At 35.7% G+C, this 24,441-nt stretch overlaps 1 protein-coding gene across 2 annotated transcripts; it reads left to right on the forward strand.

Moving 5' to 3' along the window:
• Positions 1-1,260: 1,260 nt before the first annotated feature.
• Positions 1,261-23,099, forward strand: LOC138315972 (sepiapterin reductase-like). Of its 2 annotated transcripts, none has more exons than XR_011207569.1 (3): positions 1,261-1,358; positions 14,399-14,551; positions 21,512-23,099. XR_011207569.1 is itself a non-coding variant. In XM_069257409.1 (3 exons), the coding sequence occupies exons 1-3, from the start codon at positions 13,056-13,058 to the stop codon at positions 21,628-21,630; spliced, it is 810 nt and encodes a 269-aa protein (XP_069113510.1). In that variant the 5' UTR covers positions 12,235-13,055; the 3' UTR covers positions 21,631-23,099. The 2 variants fall into 2 exon arrangements, 1 of the variants encoding a protein (XP_069113510.1); XM_069257409.1 differs by lacking the exon at positions 1,261-1,358 and adding an exon at positions 12,235-13,593.
• The last annotated feature ends 1,342 nt before the right edge of the window (positions 23,100-24,441 follow it).

Consider the following 24,441-nt stretch of genomic DNA (forward strand, 5'->3'; position numbering starts at 1 on the left):
CATGTATATCAAAATGATTCATACTTTTGATATTGTAACTACATTATATAGCATCAACATGTTGATCTGCCACAATGCAATGTCATATTTTGAATGTCAATATAAAGATTAGAAAATGTTTTGATCTGATTCTTCTTACTAGTGATTGACATATTAGCAAATGGACATTCAATTTAGAATCAGTATTCATTTTTATAAAAAAAAATTTTTGTATAATGTTGTATTTTTTGTATGGAAGACTCGTTCACCCTTTTGAGCACGAAAAAATGATGATCTGCGAAAACAACGAAAATTTCTCTTGTAAATCAGTTACAGTCAACACCTGCTTATATAACATCGAAAAATGAAAAGATTCAAAAGTTGTTATAGAACAAAGAAATCTTTCAATGAGTAGGAGAAACAGAAAATGCTATAGAAACAAGAAGAGTTTGTGTAGATGGATAAATAAGGATTAATTGTGTGTTAAGTTATGTTGTGTGACTGTTGCTTAGTAACAAGTGAATAAGGCAGGTATGAACAATAAGCATTAATTGGTTAAAAATAATCAATAATAAAATTGGGTAGATAGTGATATATGTACGGGCTTGGTATCCATTAATTAGCTTTACATCTGAGAGTCATGAGTATGAAACCAACTTTGCTTGTTTGTCTGCTACCCACTGTAGGTCTGTAGGTTTGATTTAGCACAACCTAACATTGACCTTAGATGACCTTGACTGTAACATGTACATTGTAGTAAGAGGTTATAAACACAATTAAAATAAATAATTGGAACATGTCTGTATACATGAGATTATGAATAGTTATATGTAAGTGTATGTGCTGGTTTGTTGTTAGGTCTCCCATATGTTCTAATGTTATGTTTATGTAGTTACACTGTTAGAGATTATCAATGTACTGAAATCAAAGTATGTTATACATGTAAATTCAAAGAATAAAACATGCTTTATAATCTTTTTGTTATATTCATTTGTAACAGGAATATGAATACGGATCTAGAACTAGATATTGCTATTGGAAAATTTGACAGCTAGGCATTATACCAACAAAATATTTCATTCAAAGCGATCTAATTAAAATTCGATGTTCATTATCTACTCCGTACACTCCGTATGAACATCTAACCACATCCCTATAGGGGTCACGTCAGAATGACCTTTGCTTTCATATTTGATCGACCAATCAAATCGCCGCTGCCAAGATTGTGTGAATTCAGAAGTTCTCTACACAAATAAATTTATGAACCGATCCGAGGATTACCGAAAGTTTATTTTGACAATGGCAGCCTCCATGTCTGAGACAGTGGTTACGCCTCAGAAGATAGGGATGTGGTTAGATGTTCATACGGAGTGTACAGAGTAAATAATGAACATCGAATTTTAATTAGATTGCATTCAAAGTAATTTATATTAACATACTCGGTAGGCCCTCAACATGCTACAGGTCCCAATTCAGGCCTCTTTGCCTTTCAGAATTTGACAAGTAGTTTAAATATTTTTGGATTTTTGGCCTCTGTGACTTTGAATATAGGCCAAGGTCAATCACATTAATACACTTGATAGTCAGTTATGTCAGTATGCTACATGCCAAATATCAGGTCTCTAGGCCTTCTAGAACTTCACAGAAAGATGTCTTTTAAGTTTATAGGATTTTTAGGTCATCTAGCTGACCCAAAGGGTCAGGATGACCTATAGTCATCATGCACCATCCGTCGTCGTCCGCCTTCCGCTGTGCGTAAACTTTTCATTCAAACAACTTCTTCTCATTAACCGTAAGGCCTAATTAAGTACCCATATTTGGCCTGTAGCATGCTTGGATGGAGGGTTACCAAAGTTGTGAAAATCAGTGACCTTGACTTACTTTCAAGGTCACAGGGATCAAATAGGCTAAAATCTTTGAACGACTTCTTCTAACTAACTGAAAGGTCCAGGTTACTCATATTTGGCCTGTGGTATGCTGGGATGAAGGGCTACCAAAGTTGTGAAAATGAATGAACTTGACCTTCTTTCAAGATCACAGGGGTCAAATATGCTAAAATCTTTGAACAACTTCTTCCAACTAACCAAAATGTCCAGGGTACTCATATTTGGCCTGAAGCATGTTGGGAACGAGGGCTACCAAATTTGTGAAAATGAATGACTTTGACCTACTTTCAAGGTCACAGGGGTCAAAAAAGGCTAAAATCTTTGAACAACTTCTTACTAATCGAAAAGTTCAGGGTACTCATATTTGGCCTGCTGTATGCTGGGATAAAGAGCGACCAAATTTGTGAAAATGAATGACCTTAACCTACTTTCAAGGTCACAGGGGTCAAATACGCTGAAATCTTTGAACGACTTCTTCTACCTAACCGAAATGTCCAGGTTACTCATATTTGGCCTGTGGTATGCTGTTATGAAGGGCTACCAAAGTTGTGAAAATGAATGAACTTGACCTACTTTCAAGATCACAGGGGTCAAATATGCTAAAATCTTTGAACAACTTCTTCCAACTAACCAAATGTCCAGGGTACTCATATTTGGCCTGTAGCATGTTGGGAACGAGGGCGACCAAATTTGTGAAAATGAATGACCTTAACCTACTTTCAAGGTCACAGGGGTCAAATAGGCTGAAATCATTGAACGACTTCTTCTACCTAACCGAAATGTCCAGGTTACTCATATTTGGCCTATGGTATGCTGGGATGAAGGGCTACCAAATTTGTAAAAATAAATGACCTTGATCTACTTTCAAGGTCACAATTGGGTCAAATAGGCCAAAATATTTGAATGACTTCTTTTAATTAACCGAAAAGTCCAGGGTTCTCATATTTGGTTTGTGGTATGCTGGGACAAAAAGCAACCAAAGATGTGAAAATGATTGACCTTGACCTACTTTCAAGATCACAGGGGTCAAACATGCTAAAATCTTTGAATCGCCTATGGTATGACTTTTCCTAACTAACCAAAAGGTCCAGGGTACTCGTATTTCGCCTATGGTATGCTGGGATAAAGGGCGACCAAAGTTGTGAAAATGAATAAAATTGACCTTCTTTCAAGGTCACAGGGGGGTCAAATAGACTGAAATCTTTGAATGACTTCTTCTTACTAATCGAAATGTCCAGGGTACTCATATTTGGCCTATAGCATGCTGGAATGGAGGGCTACCAAAGTTGTGAAAATGAATGACCTTGACCTACTTTAAAGGTCACAGGGGGTCAAATATGCAAAAATCTTTGAACAACATCTTCCAACCTACCGAAAGGTCCAGGGTACTCATAGTTAGCCTGTGCTATGCTGGGATAAAGGCGACCAAAATAGTGAAAATGAATGACCTTGAACTACTTTCAAGGTCACAGGGGGTCAAGTAGGCTAAAATCTTTGAATGACTTCTTCTTACGAGTCGAAAGGTCCAAGGTACTCATATTTGACCGGTAGCATGCTGGGATAGGGGGCTACCAAAGTTGTGATATTTGATATTTCAAGGTCATGGGGGTCAATTATTCTAAAATCGTGAATTTTGAACTTTCTCAAGTTCTACCAGTGTGATTTAGCCGACACTTGCATGAAATGATCCTGACATGGTCCCGACCAAGTGTTGTTATATTTTATGTTGATCAGAAATCCAAGATGGCAGCCACACCCGCCATCTTGAAAATATAGTTTGAACATATTTATAAGTTCTACCAGTGCGATTTTGCTGGAACTTGTCTGAAATGATACTGACATTGTCCCAACAAAATGTTTGGCTGAAACTAACATGAAATGATCCTTACATGGTCCCGACCAAGTGTTTTATTTGTTGGGTCGATCTGGAATCCATGATGACCTCCACAGTCGCCACTTTGAAAACACATTTTGATCTTCTCAAGTTCTACCGGTGCGATTTGACTAAAACTTGCCTGGAATTACCCTGATATGATCTTGACAAAGTGTTGTTTCATCTCTGGTTGATCCCAAATCGAAGATGGCTACCATGACACCTTATGTAATTAATTTCCAATACAGCTACTGCTAAGGTAGTCAGATGACCATGAAGGCCCTAGGCCTCTTGTTGGCCCCTTGTGACCTTGAATGAAAGTCAATGTCATCCTTATCAAATATAATAGGCATTTAAATGTCAGCATGCTACAGGTCTTATATTAGATTTCTAGGCCTTCTACAACTTCATCAGAAGCAATTTGAAGATTTTAAGATTTTAAGCCTGTGTGACCTTGAATGAACGTCAAGCATTCATATTAACAAACTTGGTAGTCATTTATGTCAGCATGCTACAGACATAGGTTTCTAGGCTTTCTAGAACTTCACAGGAAGAAATTTGAAGATTTCACTTTTTGGCCCCTGTGACCTTGAGTCAAGGTCAACAGTGGGAAATTTTTACGTTTTAGAATGGCTGAGACGAGTTTTAAGATGTATTTTGTTGTTTGGGGGGCTCGGGGATCTCCCTTGAGAAAAAAAATATTACGATTTGGAATGGCTGATTTTTACCGGGGATCTCCCTTGAGAAAAAAATATTACGATTTGGAATGGCTGATTTTTACAATGTATTTTGATGATTTGAAAGCGTTCTTAACACGGTAATTTTTCGATTTAAAGTTACCTGCATTTAGAAATCATAATTGTGAGTGTCGTCATACCATTATGCAACCCAGCTCGATCTGAACATACCGGATTCACACCATCGGCACATTGATGGGTAACTCAACATGATAATGAATTGATTGTCTTGCTAAGACATATAAATAAATTGGTCTTTTAAGAAGCTCTTTTTGAAATAATGTAATCCCTTGATAGACATTTTTAGTCTAGTTCGTGTGTATTGAATTTTCATTATTTGCACATTACGTACGTGCAGCGGAAAGTTTTTAAAAATAAAGTACAAAAATGTGCAGAAGGCCCCGCTTCCTATGCCCCTGGTCAAGGTTAATCATATTAACAAACTTAATAGACATTTATATCATCATGCTACAGCCCTAATATTAGGCCTCTATGCCTTCTAAAGTTGCAGAAAAAAGAAGTCATTCGAAAATTTTTGAATTTTGGACAAAGCGATCTTGAATTAAGGTTAAAGTCAATCACATTAACAAAATTGATATATATTTATCACCGTATGGTAATGACACCGGAACTTGGTATCCCCTGAAGCGAGAGTGAGAAAAAGAGGTAAGATTCAGAGGATACCTAGTTCTGGTGTCATTTCCATACAGTGTTTATGTCAGCATGCTGTACAGATCTAATATTAGGTCTCTGGGCCTTCTAGAACTTGAGAACGTGGAGCCGCGGTAGCCAAGTAGTTAAGGTGTCCCGAATTATTACTTCAAGCCCTCCACCTCTAAGATGCGAGTTCGACTCCCATGTGGGGCAGCTGCCAGGTACTGCCCGCTGGGCGGTAATTTTTCTTCGGATACTCCGGCTTTCCTCTACCAACAAATCTGGCACGTCAGTACATGACCCTGGCTGTTAATAGGACATTAAACTAATGAAACCCACACTCTAGGACTTGAGAAGATTTTTTAATGGTTTTTTCCCCCCGAAAATTGCACTTTTGAACTTTGACCCTTATTTCCCACCAAAAGTTGGCGTTTTACAGAAAAGTGTTGCATTTGTGACTTGCTCGAATCATGATAATTCATAACATATCCACAAAAAAAGAGAAATTCGTCAAGCGGTTAACAAAATATTGATATACGTTTAAAACAGGAAGTCAGGTCATAGCGACCATATTAGATTTTTGACCAACCCATGTCCTACAAAATGGTGGCACGTTCATCGGCATTTCTCTAATCATATCGGAGACCCTTTGAATACAACGTTTGTGCAGAAGAATAGTTTAAAAAAACCCAGATCAAACACGATGTCTTTTCACCCAAGACTCGCTTTAGTAATAGAACATGTAAAGTAGTCGGGTTAGCAGATGTCATATGGATCATATGGTAAAATTCGTATATTTCAAACTTAAAATATGCAAGTTGTCTCTTGCTTTTGACCATGACACATGTCAAGATTCTTTTTCATGTTTTACTTAATAGGTATAACATGTATATATGTAAGAATTTTCATTAACTATGGATGGGGCGCTTTTTATCCCCACCTTGGACCATATCTTAAAATTTGCTTATATGCTTTATAAAAATGATTATAAGAATCATTTAATGTTTATGTCATATCTCGTCGTTTATCATAATAAACGGCCATTTTCAACTCATATCATGTTGTTGGTTTTCATTCACTTGCTTGGTCCAACAAGCTAGCCCTTGTCGACATTACGCGTCGGTATAACTGCTAAAATGTACATGTGTGTCATTGTTAATAGATAAAGGCTTTGGAACCATTTCTTGCAGGATACAGACACATATACTGTTCATGAACATATTCATTAAATTTACTTTCAGTTCAGATGGTCTTTAATGCATTTTTATATAAAAAAAATATGTTTACTTCAATGGCACCATCTTGTGTGTTAGAATATTGTATTAATGAAATGTTTTTAGAATTACATCAGATGTTTTGGTATCATTTGACTAATAATTTTTTCCCTCTTGTTTCGAGAAATTGGAATCTGAACAACTACTTTTTGTTATTTATCGGAAACAAACACCACAATGCGATGTATTTAAATATATGCATTTTATATTGGATTTCTGTCATTTTGGTAACTGAGAGTTGGTATTACTCTATGGCGTAAAATACGAGGACCTGGCACGAATTTCTAGTCAACAGTATTTATAATATACATGTATTATATAAATATCATATTATATATAAATACAGTTGGTTAAAAAAATCGTGCTAGGTCCATGTGGAATAAAATAGGTTAGCGCAACCTCCCACTTATTGTAGCCTTTTAACGACTGACGAACTCCCGAACTCCGTTGTCCTTTCGGGAGGTAGTTTATTTACAAACTTGTGTTCTTTTGGAGCATCCTATGGTATCCTATATCTTTGTTCACATAAAAAATAGAACTCTACTCCACGTAATTCTGTCTGTAAACAAAAACACCCATCACATGATCCAGTGATCACATGACGATGTATATACGTAGGTGTATGTCACAGTCTAAAAATAAACTGTCAAGTGGTGTATTGTTTATATAGCCAGGCCAGGGTGTGTTGCTCAACATAACCACGGATCTGTCGACACAATCAGGTATTTATTCAAATCTATATATTGGCATACCCACATAGAAGGGAAAGTAAGGCTTTTACAACTATAAATCTACACACTACAAAAAAATCAAGTATACATTTGTATATCATGTCTTATTATAACCTGTACAACAGACTCGCTCCCCTTCACTCACCACCACCCACCCCGACACCCAATAAAATATATCATAATTCGGAATTGATGATGTGTTGTGCTTCTATTTTTTTATATACAACATGATCAGACATGAGTCGATATCAGGAAACATCTAGATGTAACAGAGAATGACCCGCATGGTTTTACTATAAAATCCTTGCTATAATGTAACTTATAAAGTATTGGTATAACTAACTGTAATCGTAAGTCTGTCCTCACCATAGTAGGAAATAGGTCCTATTTCTGGGACAGTTTAATGTTGATGTAACGAAAATATAATTCCTTTTTTTTCCAGAGTAAAAATATTTAGAACGACAATGTATCGGCCGCCAGCTGTGAATGTTACAGTACATCCTCCGCCAGCCCAGCCAGGGTACCCCGCGCCAATCCCGACAGGACCACCGTACCCCCAAACTTACCCCCAACCATACCCCCAGCCTTACTCGGCGCCACAGACGTACCCCCAGCCCTCGGTGACCTACCCCCCTCAGCAGCCAGCAGTAGTGTACCCCGTGGTACAGCCACAACCCCCAGTCATTCTCCCCGGGCCCCCACCCCCGAGGATCGACATTCACTTCGGTCGCGGGCCGAGATTTGGACCTTTCCATCCTCATCATGGTCATCGTCACCATCATCATCATCACCATGGACCTCATTGGTGAAAGTACAACAAAAGGCGCCTCAAACAGAGAATTATAGTGTTCTTTTAGACGGAAATTGCGGAAATGGCAGGATTAGATGTCGAAAACGGAAGCTGACAACTTACTTTTGCTACCGAGACAAGATAATAGTGGGAAGCACTGGTGATGGTCGGATACAGAATTATGGTGACTCACTCTCTACATATACGTGAAATATTAAAGACAACCCGGGCACATGTACACAGAAAAAAGTATAGCACTATGAGTACGAACATATCGTCACACTTATTAGCGTACATCAGTGTCAAAGTCCCGACATATTATCGGTTAGCGATTTCATCTGTGACATCACGCACATTATATAGTGATGTGATATCTACGTTGCTTTATTTACATGATGTGATTTTACATACATTTACAACATATTTGAAGTTTCCATGTGATTGTCCGACTTTTATCTGATCCTAACAACAGTATTTAGACTTTCTCATAAACATTCGTTCGTCTTAGTGAAAACCGGTTGTGGGGTCAGGAGAGAGGATGTTTTTCATTTAAATGCAACTCTTTTCACTTGATGTTTATTATTGTTATTTTTGATGAATTGCAATATTGTTTATATTTGTAAAAGAAAATAAAGTCGATGAACATTACAAAAATTATTATGACATCTATGTCATCCTCGATACTCCAGGGCTTCCGATCACTTACGATCTCTACACCCCTGGACTATCTCACAGTGAAATTGAAGGCAGCTCAGCGGAAAACATTTGACCAATCACGGGCTAGCAAATATTTCATTTGAAGACTACAGAGAGAGCGACGCCTAACATCAAAGCCACAGAGTCAACCACAGTACCGTTAAATACGGCTCTTTTGATGTACATCAAATGACTAAGTTACCTGTTCTATTCTGTTGCCTCCAGTTTTACTATGAGATAGTCCAGGGGTGTAGAGATCGTAAGTGATCGGAAGCCCTGGAGTATCGAGGATGCGTCTATGTGGGCCTGATCGCAACCTGAACGACATCGGGCATCACGCACACCACGGCTATACGACTGGTCAAGATGAAGTCATCAGGTCTGAGAAATCACTATATTTGGCAATTGAAAGTAAACACGCAATCACACATCACTAGTTACCCATAATACACCTTCATATTTCGGCCAATGGCATGAATGAGATATATGTACCATTTGGGGGAATATCCGAGTTTGTATCTATTTTTTTTACCGGAGCGTTTGTTATATAAATTTAAGGCATAACGATTTTTATAACGGTTTTAATGGCCATGTACAATTAATATTAGTTCAATCTTTGGGTGAAATCCTCCCGGGACGTGGTTATATCTCCAACGTCGGAAACCGCATTGGAATTCTTACAGCCTGTAATAACATATTTGTATCTATCTTACCACCGGAGCGTTTGTTATATAAAGGCATAACGAATTTGTAATTACGGTTTTCATGTATACATGTACTGTACATACTTTAAAAATGTACATGCATATAAATAACAGTTCAAAGTGTTAAAACAATTAATTTGCAAAACAATTAATTTGTTAAACAATTAATTTGATAGTTCAATATGAATAGCAACCAACAGAGAAAATTATAAGGATGTCAGAATTGCTTTGATTTTGCATTAACAGAAGAATCAACGCATATTTTTTGTAACTCCAATTATTTGCCTTTATATTCAGAATCATCAATTTTTAATACATTTACATGTACATGTATACTCGCGTACCTCGGCAAGAAAGAACAACAGTAGTGGTTTCGTTGACTATCTTACATTCTCCCTATTCATTCTGTTAATCCACTCGCATTTCTCACGTAGGTATGGTGCGCACACGACGTAAGATATCGCGAGACATTTATTTTCATGTTTTAACATGACTTCTGATTATGTACACGAGGTATATGACCCAGGAACATGTACACGTGTTCATTTATCCACGCATGATATGCTTTGAAATTGGATAACAGTATTTAGTATCGACAATATCAGTTATGAAAGTTATATCATCTACATGTTAAGTGCCACATTTTTTAATGTAAAACTTTTTAGTAATAGATAATTACAAAATCCATATAGAGAAATATGGTAATGTATACTTTTGTTACAATTTCAGAAAAAAAAAATCGAGGATAGTTTTTTCACGTGCACTTTGAACTGTTATTCTACGGCGGCGTATTAGGGCCACTATATAATTTAATTTATCTTGTACGTACGAGTTAGTATCTTGTACGTACAAGTTAGTATCTTGTACGTACAAGATAGTATCTTGTACGTACAACTTAGTATCTTGTACGTACAAGATAGTATCTTGTACGTACAACTTAGTATCTTGTACGTACAAGTTAGTATCTTGTACGTACAAGTTAGTATCTTGTACGTACAACTTAGTATCTTGTACGTACAAGATAGTATCTTGTACGTACAAGTTACTATCTTGTACGTACAACTTATAGTATCTTGTACGTACAAGATAGTATCTTGTACGTACAACTTAGTATTTTGTACATACAAGTTGAGTTGAACTGCTGTTCATCACCGCAGAATTGAGTCACCCGCCTGATATTTTTCGTAATTAAAGATAGTTGGTCTAATTTGCATTGCTTCAAGTACGATTACAGGTTTATTAACTTATTTGACAATATTAAAAATATAGATATATATTAATGAGCGTAATACGGCGGCGTATTAGGGCCACTATATAATTTAATTTATCTTGTACGTACAAGTTAGTATCTTGTACGTACAAGATAGTATCTTGTACGTACAACTTAGTATCTTGTACGTACAAGATAGTATCTTGTACGTACAACTTAGTATCTTGTACGTACAAGTTAGTATCTTGTACGTACAACTTAGTATATTGTACGTACAAGATAGTATCTTGTACGTACAACTTAGTATCTTGTACGTACAAGTTAGTATCTTGTACGTACAAGTTACTATCTTGTACGTACAAGATAGTATAATGTTGAAACTCACGGTATTAAAGGCTGTGGCTGATTTACTGTCACCATGGTATCGCATGAAGCTATACGTATATTACGTACCCTTTGTATAAGCCAAAGGGAAAAAAGAATACCTTGCGACATGTTGTGGAGTTGTAATGCTGTGATAAGTTTCCGAACATATAGATGTAAATGTTTATAACAGAGTATTAACTATGATCATCATTTTGACAATAATTGATGTGTGTATATATGTCTAATAAACACAAAAACATATATGAAATAATTTGTTTTGCTTTTGTTGTCTGTGCAATCAGTAAATCATTCGAATTAGGGCATAATGCCTAAAATTGTTTTCGGAGGCAGTTAATTATTTTCAATACTACTATTCTGAAGTAAAATAAATGCTCAAACTTTTCCAATAATGGCACAAGTGTGAAGTATTTAACTTTTATTACTGAAGAAAATTACGAATTTGTTTGCTCCTCTTTTTAATAGATAAAACTTATCATTCATCGGAGATATATCATATCCATTTTATCACTAAATGTATCTTGTTATAAAACAAGCGACTATGACTATACAGTTTCCTCGGAAGGAACTATACAGTGCCAGTTTCAAAATAATGCAAGTGACTATACAGTTTCAACTCATAATACGGCAATTTCATATTACGATTGTGAAAAAGATATTGTCCTCATTAATATATATCGATATTTTTAATATTGTCAAATAAGTTTATAAACCTGTGATCGTACTTGAAGCAATGCAAATTAGATCGACTATCTTTAATTACGAAAAATATCAGGCGGGTGACTCAATTCTGCGGTGATGAACAGCAGTTCAACTCAACTTGTATGTACAAAATACTAAGTTGTACGTACAAGATACTATAAGTTGTACGTACAAGATAGAAACTTGTACGTACAAGATACTAACTTGTACGTACAAGATACTAAGTTGTACGTACAAGATACTAACTTGTACGTACAAGATACTAAGTTGTACGTACAAGATACTATCTTGTACGTACAAGATACTATCTTGTACGTACAAGATACTATCTTGTACGTACCAGATACTAAGTTGTTCGTACAAGATACTAAGTTGTACGTACAAGATACTATCTTGTACGTACAAGATACTAAGTTGTACGTACAAGATACTATCTTGTACGTACAAGAAACTAAGTTGTACGTACAAGATACTAACTTTGTACGTACAAGATACTAACTTGTACGTACAAGATACGTACGTACAAGATACTAACTTGTACGTACAAGATACTATCTTGTACGTACAAGATAAATTAAATTATATAGTGGCCCTAATACGCCGCCGTAGATTCCCGACGTAGGACGCTTCGGTAAAAAGATAAATGCAAATATATATTTCTGAAATTCAATCTGTTTCACGACTTTGGAAATGAAACCATGATCCGCGGGGGATATTCCCCCAAATGGTACAAAACACGTGTTGTTTTGTAGTAAAAACGTAGTAAAAAGAGTCACGTACTTATTCCTCATTCATGCCATTGGCCGAAATATGAAGATGTATTATGGGTAACTAGTAATTGCGTGTTTACTTTCAAATATAGTGATCTGGGTCGAGCGTTGAAATCAGTTGCTAGGTACTGACCGCTGATCGGTGTTTTTTCCCCGGGTTCTCCGCCACTAAAAACCTGACACGTCTTTCAAGTTAAATGATAATGGTGACTTTTATGGCATAGCCATAAAGCAAAGCAGGTCGGCTACATATATTCGTTCTAAATATAAGCTCCTTGTATTTTCAATATCTTTTCGGTTTATGAAGTCATATTACCAAAAAGCGGAAGGATATTCGTCATAGATACGAACATAGAAAAGGTACCAATCTAGTTATTTATACGATAAGTTACAGATTAGAAGTAACATCACATAGGGACATACACCACTGTGTAAGGAGAAAAGTGACATTTACGCCACACATTGTGTCCATCAATAAAGCAATGTGTAACTTACACATGTACAATGATACTTAAAGTCGACTGAAGTCGTACAACAAAGGCCCGAGTCGGTCACGCTCTTAGTCACTGGCGATCACATGCCAGTCTGTATATGTAACGTTTTCGGTAGGTTTTAAGTAAATTCAGTTGGTTACATATTTTCCTTCTGTTTATTCGTTAGTCATAATGGCCAACTCAGTGCCAGATATTCTAGAAAAGAAAAGTTTTGTTGTAGTCACCGGCGTAGGTCGAGGTCTGGGCAGAAGTATTGCTTCCAAATTGGTAGCAAAACTTCCAACGGCATCATTTTTTGTGTTTCTTTCACCTAGCAACACAGGACAAGAAAGTCTTGTTTCGGAGTTATCGATGTCACATCCAGACGTACGAATCCGGACACGAGCATTCGACCAGGGTGAAATGGATCAAACTGTTTTCGACCATATATTTGTGGATATTTTGAAAACAGACAATTTAGAAGTACGGGGATTCGAGCAAGTTATCATAGTGCATAATTGCGCATTAGTAGGGGACGTAACCAAATGGACATGGGACTTGACAGATGTGACGTCATTAGTCCGCCTTTTCAACGTCAACGTCGTTGGAATGATACTCCTTAATTCTACGTTCCTTAACATGTTTTCTGAAGTGAAAAGCCGGGTCGTTATCAATGTAACGTCGGGGAATGCGATTAGACCTTACAAAACTATGAGCACATACTGTACAGGTAAACCAGGAGATCTAATTAGTATATAACTGAGTGCATTTGTTACAAGTTCTTATACATTTTTCCAATTGTTCATGCCAGGGTTATAGCGCATTTGTTATAAATTCTTCTGCATTTTTTCCAAATAGTTCATACCATGGTTATAGTCTATCATTAAATACATGTAAATCAACTTTTCGGGAAGAGGTCAAATTTGGAGGAAATGCCGACTCTTAGTTTAAGACATTGGGGATAGTGAGGATTAGTTTTAGTTTATTTCAATGCAACCAAAAAGGTATGCCGGCGATCCATTTAGACTTGTGGAACTAATTTAGCTTTCCGTGTAACCGATATCTAAATGCAAAGTGTTTCCTAATGCTGTTAAATAGTAAAGACAAAAACTTATTGCTAGGAGGTGCTCTACTGTAGCTTGAACAGGTTTACGAATAACTGAATATTACGAAAGCCATTGGCGTTGTGTAGACAAGAATACAGTACCGAAATGAAAATTGACGATAGCAAAATTCATAAATATGACAGTACTTCATTTAAATACAAATACAGATCATATATGTATTAATTATGCAATTAATTATGCAAGTCACGTGCTAATATAGAGAGGTTTACCACAAATGGTTGTGTACCTCTATCACATTATTTTTTCTGAAATATCGTAATACTTTTTTTCTGTTTCGAATGGTTATAGAAACTGTTATGCACTTGATTCATTTGATAATGAAAAGTAGGTCAGGTTCATCCCTCTGAACATACGACCTAGTTCTTATGGATACTGTCTCAGTATCAAAAATGTATTTCTATTTAAAAGCTAAAGCTGCACGTGATATGTATTTCCGGGTGTTGTCCTCAGAAGATCCATCAATCCGGGTCCTCAGCTATTCCCCAGGCCACGTGGATACTAAAATGCTGACCTACGTCCGTGATAATACGATAGATAAGGACCTCTCGAATAGGATCAAAGGTTAGTAGTACCAATACAATAGATAAGGATCAAAGGTAAGTAAGTACCAATACGGATAGATAAGGATCAAAGTAAGTAGGTACCAATACAATAGATAAGGATCAAAGGTAAGTAGTACCAATACGATAGATAAGGATCAAAGGTAAGTAGTACCAATACAATAGATAAGGATCAAAGGTAAGTAGTACCCAATACAACAGATAAGGATCAAAGGTAAGTAGTACCAATACGATAGATAAGGATCAAAGGTAAGTAGTACCAATACAATAGATCAAAGGGATCAAAAGTAAGTAGTCAAGTAGTACCAATAACGATCAAAAAGATAAGGATCAAAGGTCAAAGTAGTTACCAATACGATAGATAAGGATCAATGGGAGTCCCAATACAAAGGATCAAAGGTAAGTAGTACCAATACAAATAGATAAGGATCAAAGGTAAGTAGTACCAATACAATAGATAAGGATCAAAGGTAAGTAGTACCAATACAACAGATAAGGATCAAAGGTAAGTCAGTACCAATACAATAGATAAGGATCAAAGGTAAGTAGTACCAATACGATAGATAAGGATCAAAGGTAAGTAGTACCAATACAATAGATAAGGATCAAAGGTAAGTAGTACCAATACAATAGATAAGGATCAAAAGGTAAGTAGTACCAATCACAAAAGATAAGGACCAAATGTAAGGTAAGTAGTACCAATACAATTAGATAAGGATCAAAGGTAAGTAGTACCAATACAATAGATAAGGATCAAGGTAAGTAGTACCAATACAATAGATAAGGATCAAAGGTAAGTAGTAGTACCAATACGATAGATAAGGATCAAGGTAAGTAGTACCAATACAATAGATAAGGATCAAAAGGTAAGTAGTACCAATACGATAGATAAGGATCAAAGGTAAGTAGTACCAATACAAATAGATAAGGATCAAAGGTAAGTAGTACCAATACGATAGATAAGGATCAAAGGTAAGTAGTACCAATACGATAGATAAGGATCAAAGGTAAGTAGTACCAATACGATAGATAAGGATCAAAGGTAAAGTAGTACCAATACAACAGATAAGGGATCAAAGGTAAGTAGTACCAATACAAACAGATAAGGATCAAAGGTAAGTAGTACCAATACAATAGATAAGGATCAAAGGTAAGTAGTACCAATACAATAGATAAGGATCAAAGGTAAGTAGTTACCAATACCAAGTGACGATAGATATAGGATCAAAGATAAGTACCAATTCAAAGGTAAGGTAGTAACCAATACGATAGATAAGGATCAAAGGTAAGTAGTACCAATACGATAGATAAGGATCAAAGGTAAGTAGTACCAATACGATAGGATCAAAGTAAAGATACATAGATACAAAGACAAAGGTAAGTAGTACCCAATACGATAGATACCCTAGATAAGGATCAAAGGTAAGTAGTACCAATACAATAGATAAGGGATAATACCAATACAATACGATAAATCAATGGTAAGATTGTGGACCCAATTGCAATCGTATTAACCCCTAGTGCGATCCAAGTCGAAGTAGTAACACCAATACGACACTAGATAGCGGAATCGCAAGGAGATGATCTCCAATTCTCGATAGATAAGATACAATGGTCACCAGTAACTCAATACAATAGATTAAGGATGAAAGCGTAAGTACATGTACCAATACAATATAATAAGGATGAAAGCCGAGTATACCCGAACACAATAGATAAGGATCAAAGGTAATTAGTATTAGGACGATATTGAAAAGGATCAAAGCGTAAGTAAGTATCCAATACGATAAGATATGCGATAAATAGGTAACAGTTAGCAACACGATACGATTAACGATAAAAGGAGAATTAGCATATCAATAAGCGATCAAAGGTAAAGTAGTACCAATACGATAGATAAGGATCAAAGGTAAGTAGTACCAATACGATAGATAAGGATCAAAGGTAAGTAGTACCAATACAATAGATAAGGATCAAAGGTAAGTAGTACCAATACAATAGATAAGCCGATCAAAGGTAAGTAGTAACCAAATACGATAGAAATACGGGATCAAAGGTAAGTAGTACCACATACCGACTGTTTACGTGCCGATAAGATAAGCCAGATCAAAAAAGTTAAGTAGAGCTACCACAATACGATATAGATAAGCAGATCGACAGTATCAAAGCTAAGATACGATTACAAAGGTAAGTTTGTAGTACCAATACAAATAATAAGGATCAAAAGGTAAGTATGTACCTAATACGATAGATAAGGATCAAAGTGTTAAGTAGTACCAATACAATGCAGATAAGGAATAAGTAGGTAATAATACAATCACGATAGATAAGGACCAAAGGTAAGATAGTACAATACGATAGATAAAGGATTCAAAGGGTAAGTCTAGGCCAGTACCAAAACGATAGATAAGGACATCAAACGGTATAGTAGTACCCATCCACAATAGATAAGGATCAAAGAGTAAGTAGTACCAAGACAGAATAGATAAGGCATCTAAAGTACGTAGTGATATCAAGAGTAAGATACAATAGATAAGGATCAAAGGTAATTAGATACCAAGTACGATAATAATAAGGATAAAAGGTAAGTAGTACCCAATACGATAGATAAGGATCAAAGGGTAAGTTAAGTAGCTCCAGTACCAATACAATAGATAAGGATCAAAGGTTAGAGTAGAATACCAATAACAATCAGAATAAAGGATCAAACAAAGGTAAGTAGTACCAATACGATAGATAGATAGGATCAAAGTAAGTGGTAGTCCCAATAAACAGTAGATGCAGCGGATCAAAGGTTAAGTAGTACCAATACGATAGATAAGGATCAAAGGTAGTAGTACCAATACGACAGATAAGGAACAAAGGTAAGTAGTACACCAATACGATAGATAAGGATCAAAGGTTAAAGTAGTACCAATAATGATCGATAAGAGTCAAAGGTAAGTAGTAAGCCGACCAAAGCATAAATCGATATACATAGATACATCAAAGGTAAGTAGTACCAATACAATAGATAAGGTCAAAGGTAAGTAGTACCAATACAAATAGATAAGGATCAAAGGTTTAAGTATGTACCTAATCGATAGATAACGATCTAGATAATGTAGATCACAAAGGTAAAAGGTAAGTAAGTACCAATACAATAGATAAGGATCCAAGGTAAGGAGTAGTACCAATACGATAGATAAGGATCGAAAAGGTAAGTAGTAGGCACAATACATATACATATAAGCAATGAGTAATAGTAAACCAATACTATAGATAAGGATAGTTAGGTGAGTACTCTAATACAATTAGATAAGGATCAAAGGTAAGTATAGTACCAAATACAATAGATAAGGATCCAAAGGTAAAGTACAGTACCAATATCAATAGATAAAGGATTACAACACATAGGATGAAGGTAGTGCCAATACGATAGATAACAAAGGTATAGTAGTACCAATACCCCCCCAAATACGATAGATAGATAAGGAGTACCAAAGGTAAGTAAGGATCAAAGGTAAACAAAATACGATAGATATGGCATTCATAGGTATGTAGTACCAATACGATAGGATAATTGATCAATACAAAGGGTATAAGTAGTACCAATACAACAGTTAAGGATAAAAAGGTAAGTAGTAAATAAGGATCAAAGGTAAGTAGTGTACCAATACAATAGATAAGGATCAAAGGTAAGTAGTACCAATACAATAGATAAGGATCAAAGGTAAGTAGTACCAATACAATAGATAAGGATCAAAAGGTAAGTAAGTACCAATACAATAGATAAGGATCAAAGGTAAGTAGTACCAATACAATAGATAAGGATCAAAGGTAAGTAGTACCAATACAACTAGATAAGGATCAAAGGTAAGTAGTACCAATACAATAGATAAGGATCAAAGGTAAGTAGTACCAATACGATAGATAAGGATCAAAAGGTAAGTAGTACCAATACAATAGATAAGGATCAAAGGTAAGTAGTACAATACAATAGATAAGGATCAAAGGTAAGTAGTACCAATACAATAGATAAGGATCAAAGGTAAGTAGTACCAATACAATAGATAAGGATCAAAGGTAAGTATAGTACCAATACAATAGATAAGGATCAAAGGTAAGTAGTACCAATACAATAGATAAGGATCAAAGGTAAGTAGTACCAATACGATAGATAAGGATCAAAGGTAAGTAGTACCAATACGATAGATAAGGATCAAAGGTAAGTAGTACCAATACGATAGATAAGGATCAAAGGTAAGTAGTACCAATACGATAGATAAGGATCAAAGGTAAGTAGTACCAATACGATAGATAAGGATCAAAGGTAAGTAGTACCAATACAATAGATAAGGATCAAAGGTAAGTAACAATACATAGTACCATAAGTAGCCATACAATAGATAAGGATCAAAGGTAAGTAGTACCAATACGATAGATAAGGATCAAAGGTAAGTAGTACCAATACGATAGATAAGGATCAAAGGTAAGTAGTACCAATAGATAGATAAGGATCAAAGGTAAGTAGTACCAATACAATAGATAAGGATCAAAGGTAAGTAGTACCAATACAATAGATAAGGATCAAAGGTAAGTAGTACCAATACAATAGATAAGGATCAAAGGTAAGTAGTACCAATACAATAGATAAGGATCAAAGGTAAGTAGTACCAATACGATAGATAAGGATCAAAGGTAAGTAGTACCAATACGATAGATAAGGATCAAAGGTAAGTAGTACCAATACAATAGATAAGGATCAAAAGGTAAGTAGTACCAATACAGATAGATAAGGATCAAAGGTAAGTAGTACCAATACAATAGATAAGGATCAAAGGTAAGTAGTACCAATACAATAGATAAGGATCAAAGGTAAGTAGTACCAATACGATAGATAAGGATCAAAGGTAAGTAGTACCAATACAATAGATAAGGATCAAAGGTAAGTAGTACCAATACGATAGATAAGGATCAAAGGTAAGTAGTACCAATACAATAGATAAGGATCAAAGGTAAGTAGTACCAATACGATAGATAAGGATCAAAGGTAAGTAGTACCAATACGATAGATAAGGATCAAAGGTAAGTAGTACCAATACAATAGATAAGGATCAAAGGTAAGTAGTACCAATACGATAGATAAGGATCAAAGGTAAGTAGTACCAATACAATAGATAAGGATCAAAGGTAAGTAGTACCAATACGATAGATAAGGATCAAAGGTAAGTAGTACCAATACAATAGATAAGGATCAAAGGTAAGTAGTACCAATACGATAGATAAGGATCAAAGGTAAGTAGTACCAATACGATAGATAAGGATCAAAGGTAAGTAGTACCAATACAATAGATAAGGATCAAAGGTAAGTAGTACCAATACGATAGATAAGGATCAAAGGTAAGTAGTACCAATACAATAGATAAGGATCAAAGGTAAGTAGTACCAATACAATAGATAAGGATCAAAGGTAAGTAGTACCAATACAATAGATAAGGATCAAAGGTAAGTAGTACCAATACAATAGATAAGGATCAAAGGTAAGTAGTACCAATACAATAGATAAGGATCAAAGGTAAGTAGTACCAATACAATAGATAAGGATCAAAGGTAAGTAGTACCAATACGATAGATAAGGATCAAAAGGGTAAAGTAGTACCAATACAATAAGATAGATAAGGATCAAAGGTAAGTAGTACCAATACGATAGATAAGGATCAAAGGTAAGTAGTACCAATACAATAGATAAGGATCAAAGGTAAGTAGTACCAATACAATAGATAAGGATCAAAGGTAAGTAGTACCAATACGATAGATAAGGATCAAAGGTAAGTAGTACCAATACAATAGATAAGGATCAAAGGTAAGTATAGTACCAATACAATAGATAAGTAGATCAAAGGTAAGTAGTACCAATACAACAGATAAGGACCAAAGGTAAGTAGTACCAATACGATAGATAAGGATCAAAGGTAAGTAGTACCAATACGATAGATAAGGATCAAAGGTAAGTAGTACCAATACAATAGATAAGGATCAAAGGTAAGTAGTACCAATACGATAGATAAGGATCAAAGGTAAGTAGTACCAATACAATAGATAAGGATCAAAGGTAAGTAGTACCAATACGATAGATAAGGATCGATAGATAAGGATCAAAGGTAAGTAGTACCAATACGATAGATAAGGATCAAAGGTAAGTAGTACCAATACGATAGATAAGGATCAAAGGTAAGTAGTACCAATACAATAGATAAGGATCAAAGGTAAGTAGTACCAATACAAACTTCAATTATCAAAATCCAAAATGGTACCAAAATGCAATATGCACAACTAGGGCCCTAGGGGAATTTGCACATGAAATTTAAGACAGATCCTTTCAGTAATTCTGAGAAATTGTGGTAACAAGAATTGTGAATGAACAGAAGGACGGACCGCGGACAATGATGGTGGGATAATTAAAGTTACTTACTTTATACCATTACCATGATTAAAAAGTTTGAGCTTCTTATTTTAGTTCCAGATAAAAATGTTAAGAATAATTAATTTCAGCCCAAGAAATGTCCACGACACTATGTCCTTTATCAAATGAAGTATTGGTTGTACATCCACAAGAAGTAAAAGAAAGTTACATTATATAATTTTGTCTTCATTAAATATGCATGTACATGTGTAAACACCAATTATTGTTCAAGCTCTTTCAGTGGTGGAGCATGTTATACCAATTTAGGCAAAGTACTGCCCTCATTATAATGCAAGTTAGCAATGAGCTGAATATGTCAGAATATCAGTGACAAATATTTTTCTAGACCAAATGGTGTCCATTTGCTACTGTTTAAAGCACAAAATTTAAAAACGTTTTCATTTCAGAAAAAAATTATTCAAGTAAGCGTCAAGAGCAATTGTGAAAATTAGAAACTACCGGTAATAAATGTTCGAACATTTCCCCTTTTTGCTGATGTTGGTATTTCCATTTCAGCTGCATACACAGACGGACGAGTCCTATCTTGTGACGCTTCAGCTGAAAAAATGATCGCCATATTGGAAAAGAACACATTTGAAAATGCATCTTACGTGGCCTATACTGACCCTCTTTGAAACAACACCAGGACTTCAGCCTATCCCTAGTGATTACTATGGAAAATACTATGTGTAGTGGAAAACATCTGCTCCGAAATGTCGTAACGATCTTTTTATAGTTTGCTGAGGTATTTGGCAACCATGTTTGCCGAGATATTTGGCAATCATGTTGAAGTTGCTTTTTTTCTTTATGAAGGAAGGCAATTTCTGTAACTAAATGGTTAAATGAAATATTTTTTCAGTAAAATAAATACACTCCTACTTTGTCTTTCAAACTGTAGTCTTTGTCTGGCTAAAAGTTTCAAGATTAACCAGGGTATAACATTAAGAAAAGTTGGCATGCTTTCATCGATCAAGGATTGCATCCAATTTCTTCAAGCAGCATCTACTCATTTATAAATTCAAAAGTGAATAAAACTTAATTGAAATAAATGATTCTATCGGTCTTCACTTAGTATTATCAAAGACAAAGTTTTAATATCAGACAGATTTCTGTGTATACGAAATTGAACTTGAAATACAATTAACAGTCTCTCTTCCACATACTTTAATTGAGCAGAAATGGAGCAGGAGATTCCAGGTTTCAACTTCTTGCTAATAACCTAAAACTACAGAAGATACAATGTTTAACACCCTATATTGTACTAAATCATGTGGGAATCACATGACATGTCCAAAGTAGGAAAGTATCTCAAAATCAAAATGGCCAAGTGGTGTTCTTAGCACAATTGCTAGGGTAATGTTTACTTGTATACATGTACCTACATAAGTTTCGACTCCCCCCTAATAACATTGGTGGAGAACAGATAATGTTTAACTATGAGATATCTATATATAGTATGGCAAGTTGTCAATTGCTTTTAGAGTAATTTCTATATTTGAGGTTCCTCTTGAGTTCATGCTTCCAACCTAACACAAGATTCTCCTGTGATCAGTTTTACTAAAGTCACAGGTAAATGTAACAAGAGGCCTGAGGGCATCTGACTACCTTGGCAATAATCATATAGGAAATTAATTAGATATAGTGTCATGGTAGCCATCTTCGATTTGGGATCAACCAGAGATGTAACAACACTTTGTCAGGACCATGTCAGGATCATTTCATGCAGGTTTCAGCCAAATCGCACAGGTAGAACTTGAGAAGAAGTTCAAAATGTGTTTTCAAGATGGCGGCTGTGGCGGCCATCTTGGATTTCAGATCAACCCGAAAAATAACAACACTTTGTCGGGACCATGTCAGGATCATTTCATGCAAGTTTCAGCCAAATTGTACCGGTAGAACTTGAGAAGTTCAAAATGTGTTTCAAGATGGCGGCCATCTTGGATTTTGGATCGACCAGAAAAATAACAACACTTGATATAAATTTATACAAGTTCTGTTCCCCTGTCCCCTAAGAATGTTTGTGGCCAAATTTGGTTACAATCCATGCAGAACTCTAGGACAAGTAGCGATTTATAGGATTTACCTCTAATTCCCCTATTGGGCCCCGCCCCTCCTGCCCCCGGGCGGTCAGAGCCAAAATTTATACAAGTTCTGTTCCCCTGTCCCCTAAGAATGTTTGTGGCCAAATTTGGTTACAATCCATGCAGAACTCTAGGACAAGTAGTGATTTATAGGATTTACCTCTAATTCCCCTATTGGGCCCCGCCCCTCCTGCCCCCGGGCGGTCAGAGCCAAAATTTATACAAGTTCTGTTCCCCTTCCCCCAAGGATGTTTGTGGCCAAATTTGGTTACAATCCATGCAGAACTCTATGACTAGTAGCGATTTAAAAGAAGTGTTGGCGGACAGACAGACGGACGGATGGACGGCGTACGCCGCGCCATGACATAAGCTCGGGTAAGGTGAGCTAAAAAAAGCAACAAGGTCCACATTTCTTATAAAAAATAATTTATACATAGAATATCTTACAGGTTATACGTAAATACAATATGAAAATCATAACAGCACATTACAGTCATGGAAACATTCCATAACGTACTTTATCTCTTTATTCACGCACTGCTTCAAAATTGTACAATTCACACAACGTTGTCTAACTGGGTCATACAAATAAAATGACAAGTCCCTGTGATTTCAGACCAGTAAAACCTCTGTTGATTAATTCTATTGGAAACACGGTCAACTTTCACAAACAATTTTTTATTGCTGAGAAAAAATAGGAAACAACAGGGGGTGGGTGGGGTGTGGTGTGTGCAAAAATAGCTTTACCTCCTACAGGATTTTTAGCATATGCTTAGTATAAATAGAGATTTAATACAAAAATATTTCAACAAAACATGGAAATGTTAATGATTTCAATGATTTAAAATAAAAAATAGATAGTTTTAATACATAAAGACAATACACATCTCTTCACTAATGACAACATTAGGTAACAACATCAACAGAATAATTGTATGTACAAAAACTTTATTTAAACCACTTAACTAACATGAACTGTGACACCTGATAGTTCTGTACTTTATAGACTGTGACACCTGATAGTTCTGTACTTTATAGACTGTGACACCTGATGGTTCTGTACTTTATAGACTCAGACACCTGATAGTTCTGTACTTTATAGACTGTGACACCTGATAGTTCTGTACTTTATAGACTGTGACACCTGATAGTTCTGTACTTTATAGACTGTGACACCTGATAGTTCTGTACTTTATAGACTGTGACACCTGATAGTTCTGTACTTTATAGACTGTGACACCTGATAGTTCTGTACTTTATAGACTGTGACACCTGATAGTTCTGTACTTTATAGACTGTGACACCTGATAGTTCTGTACTTTATAGACTGTGACACCTGATAGTTCTGTACTTTATAGACTGTGA

The sequence above is a fragment of the Argopecten irradians genome, chromosome 1, assembly GCF_041381155.1.
Source record: "Argopecten irradians isolate NY chromosome 1, Ai_NY, whole genome shotgun sequence".
NCBI lineage: Eukaryota > Metazoa > Mollusca > Bivalvia > Pectinida > Pectinidae > Argopecten > Argopecten irradians.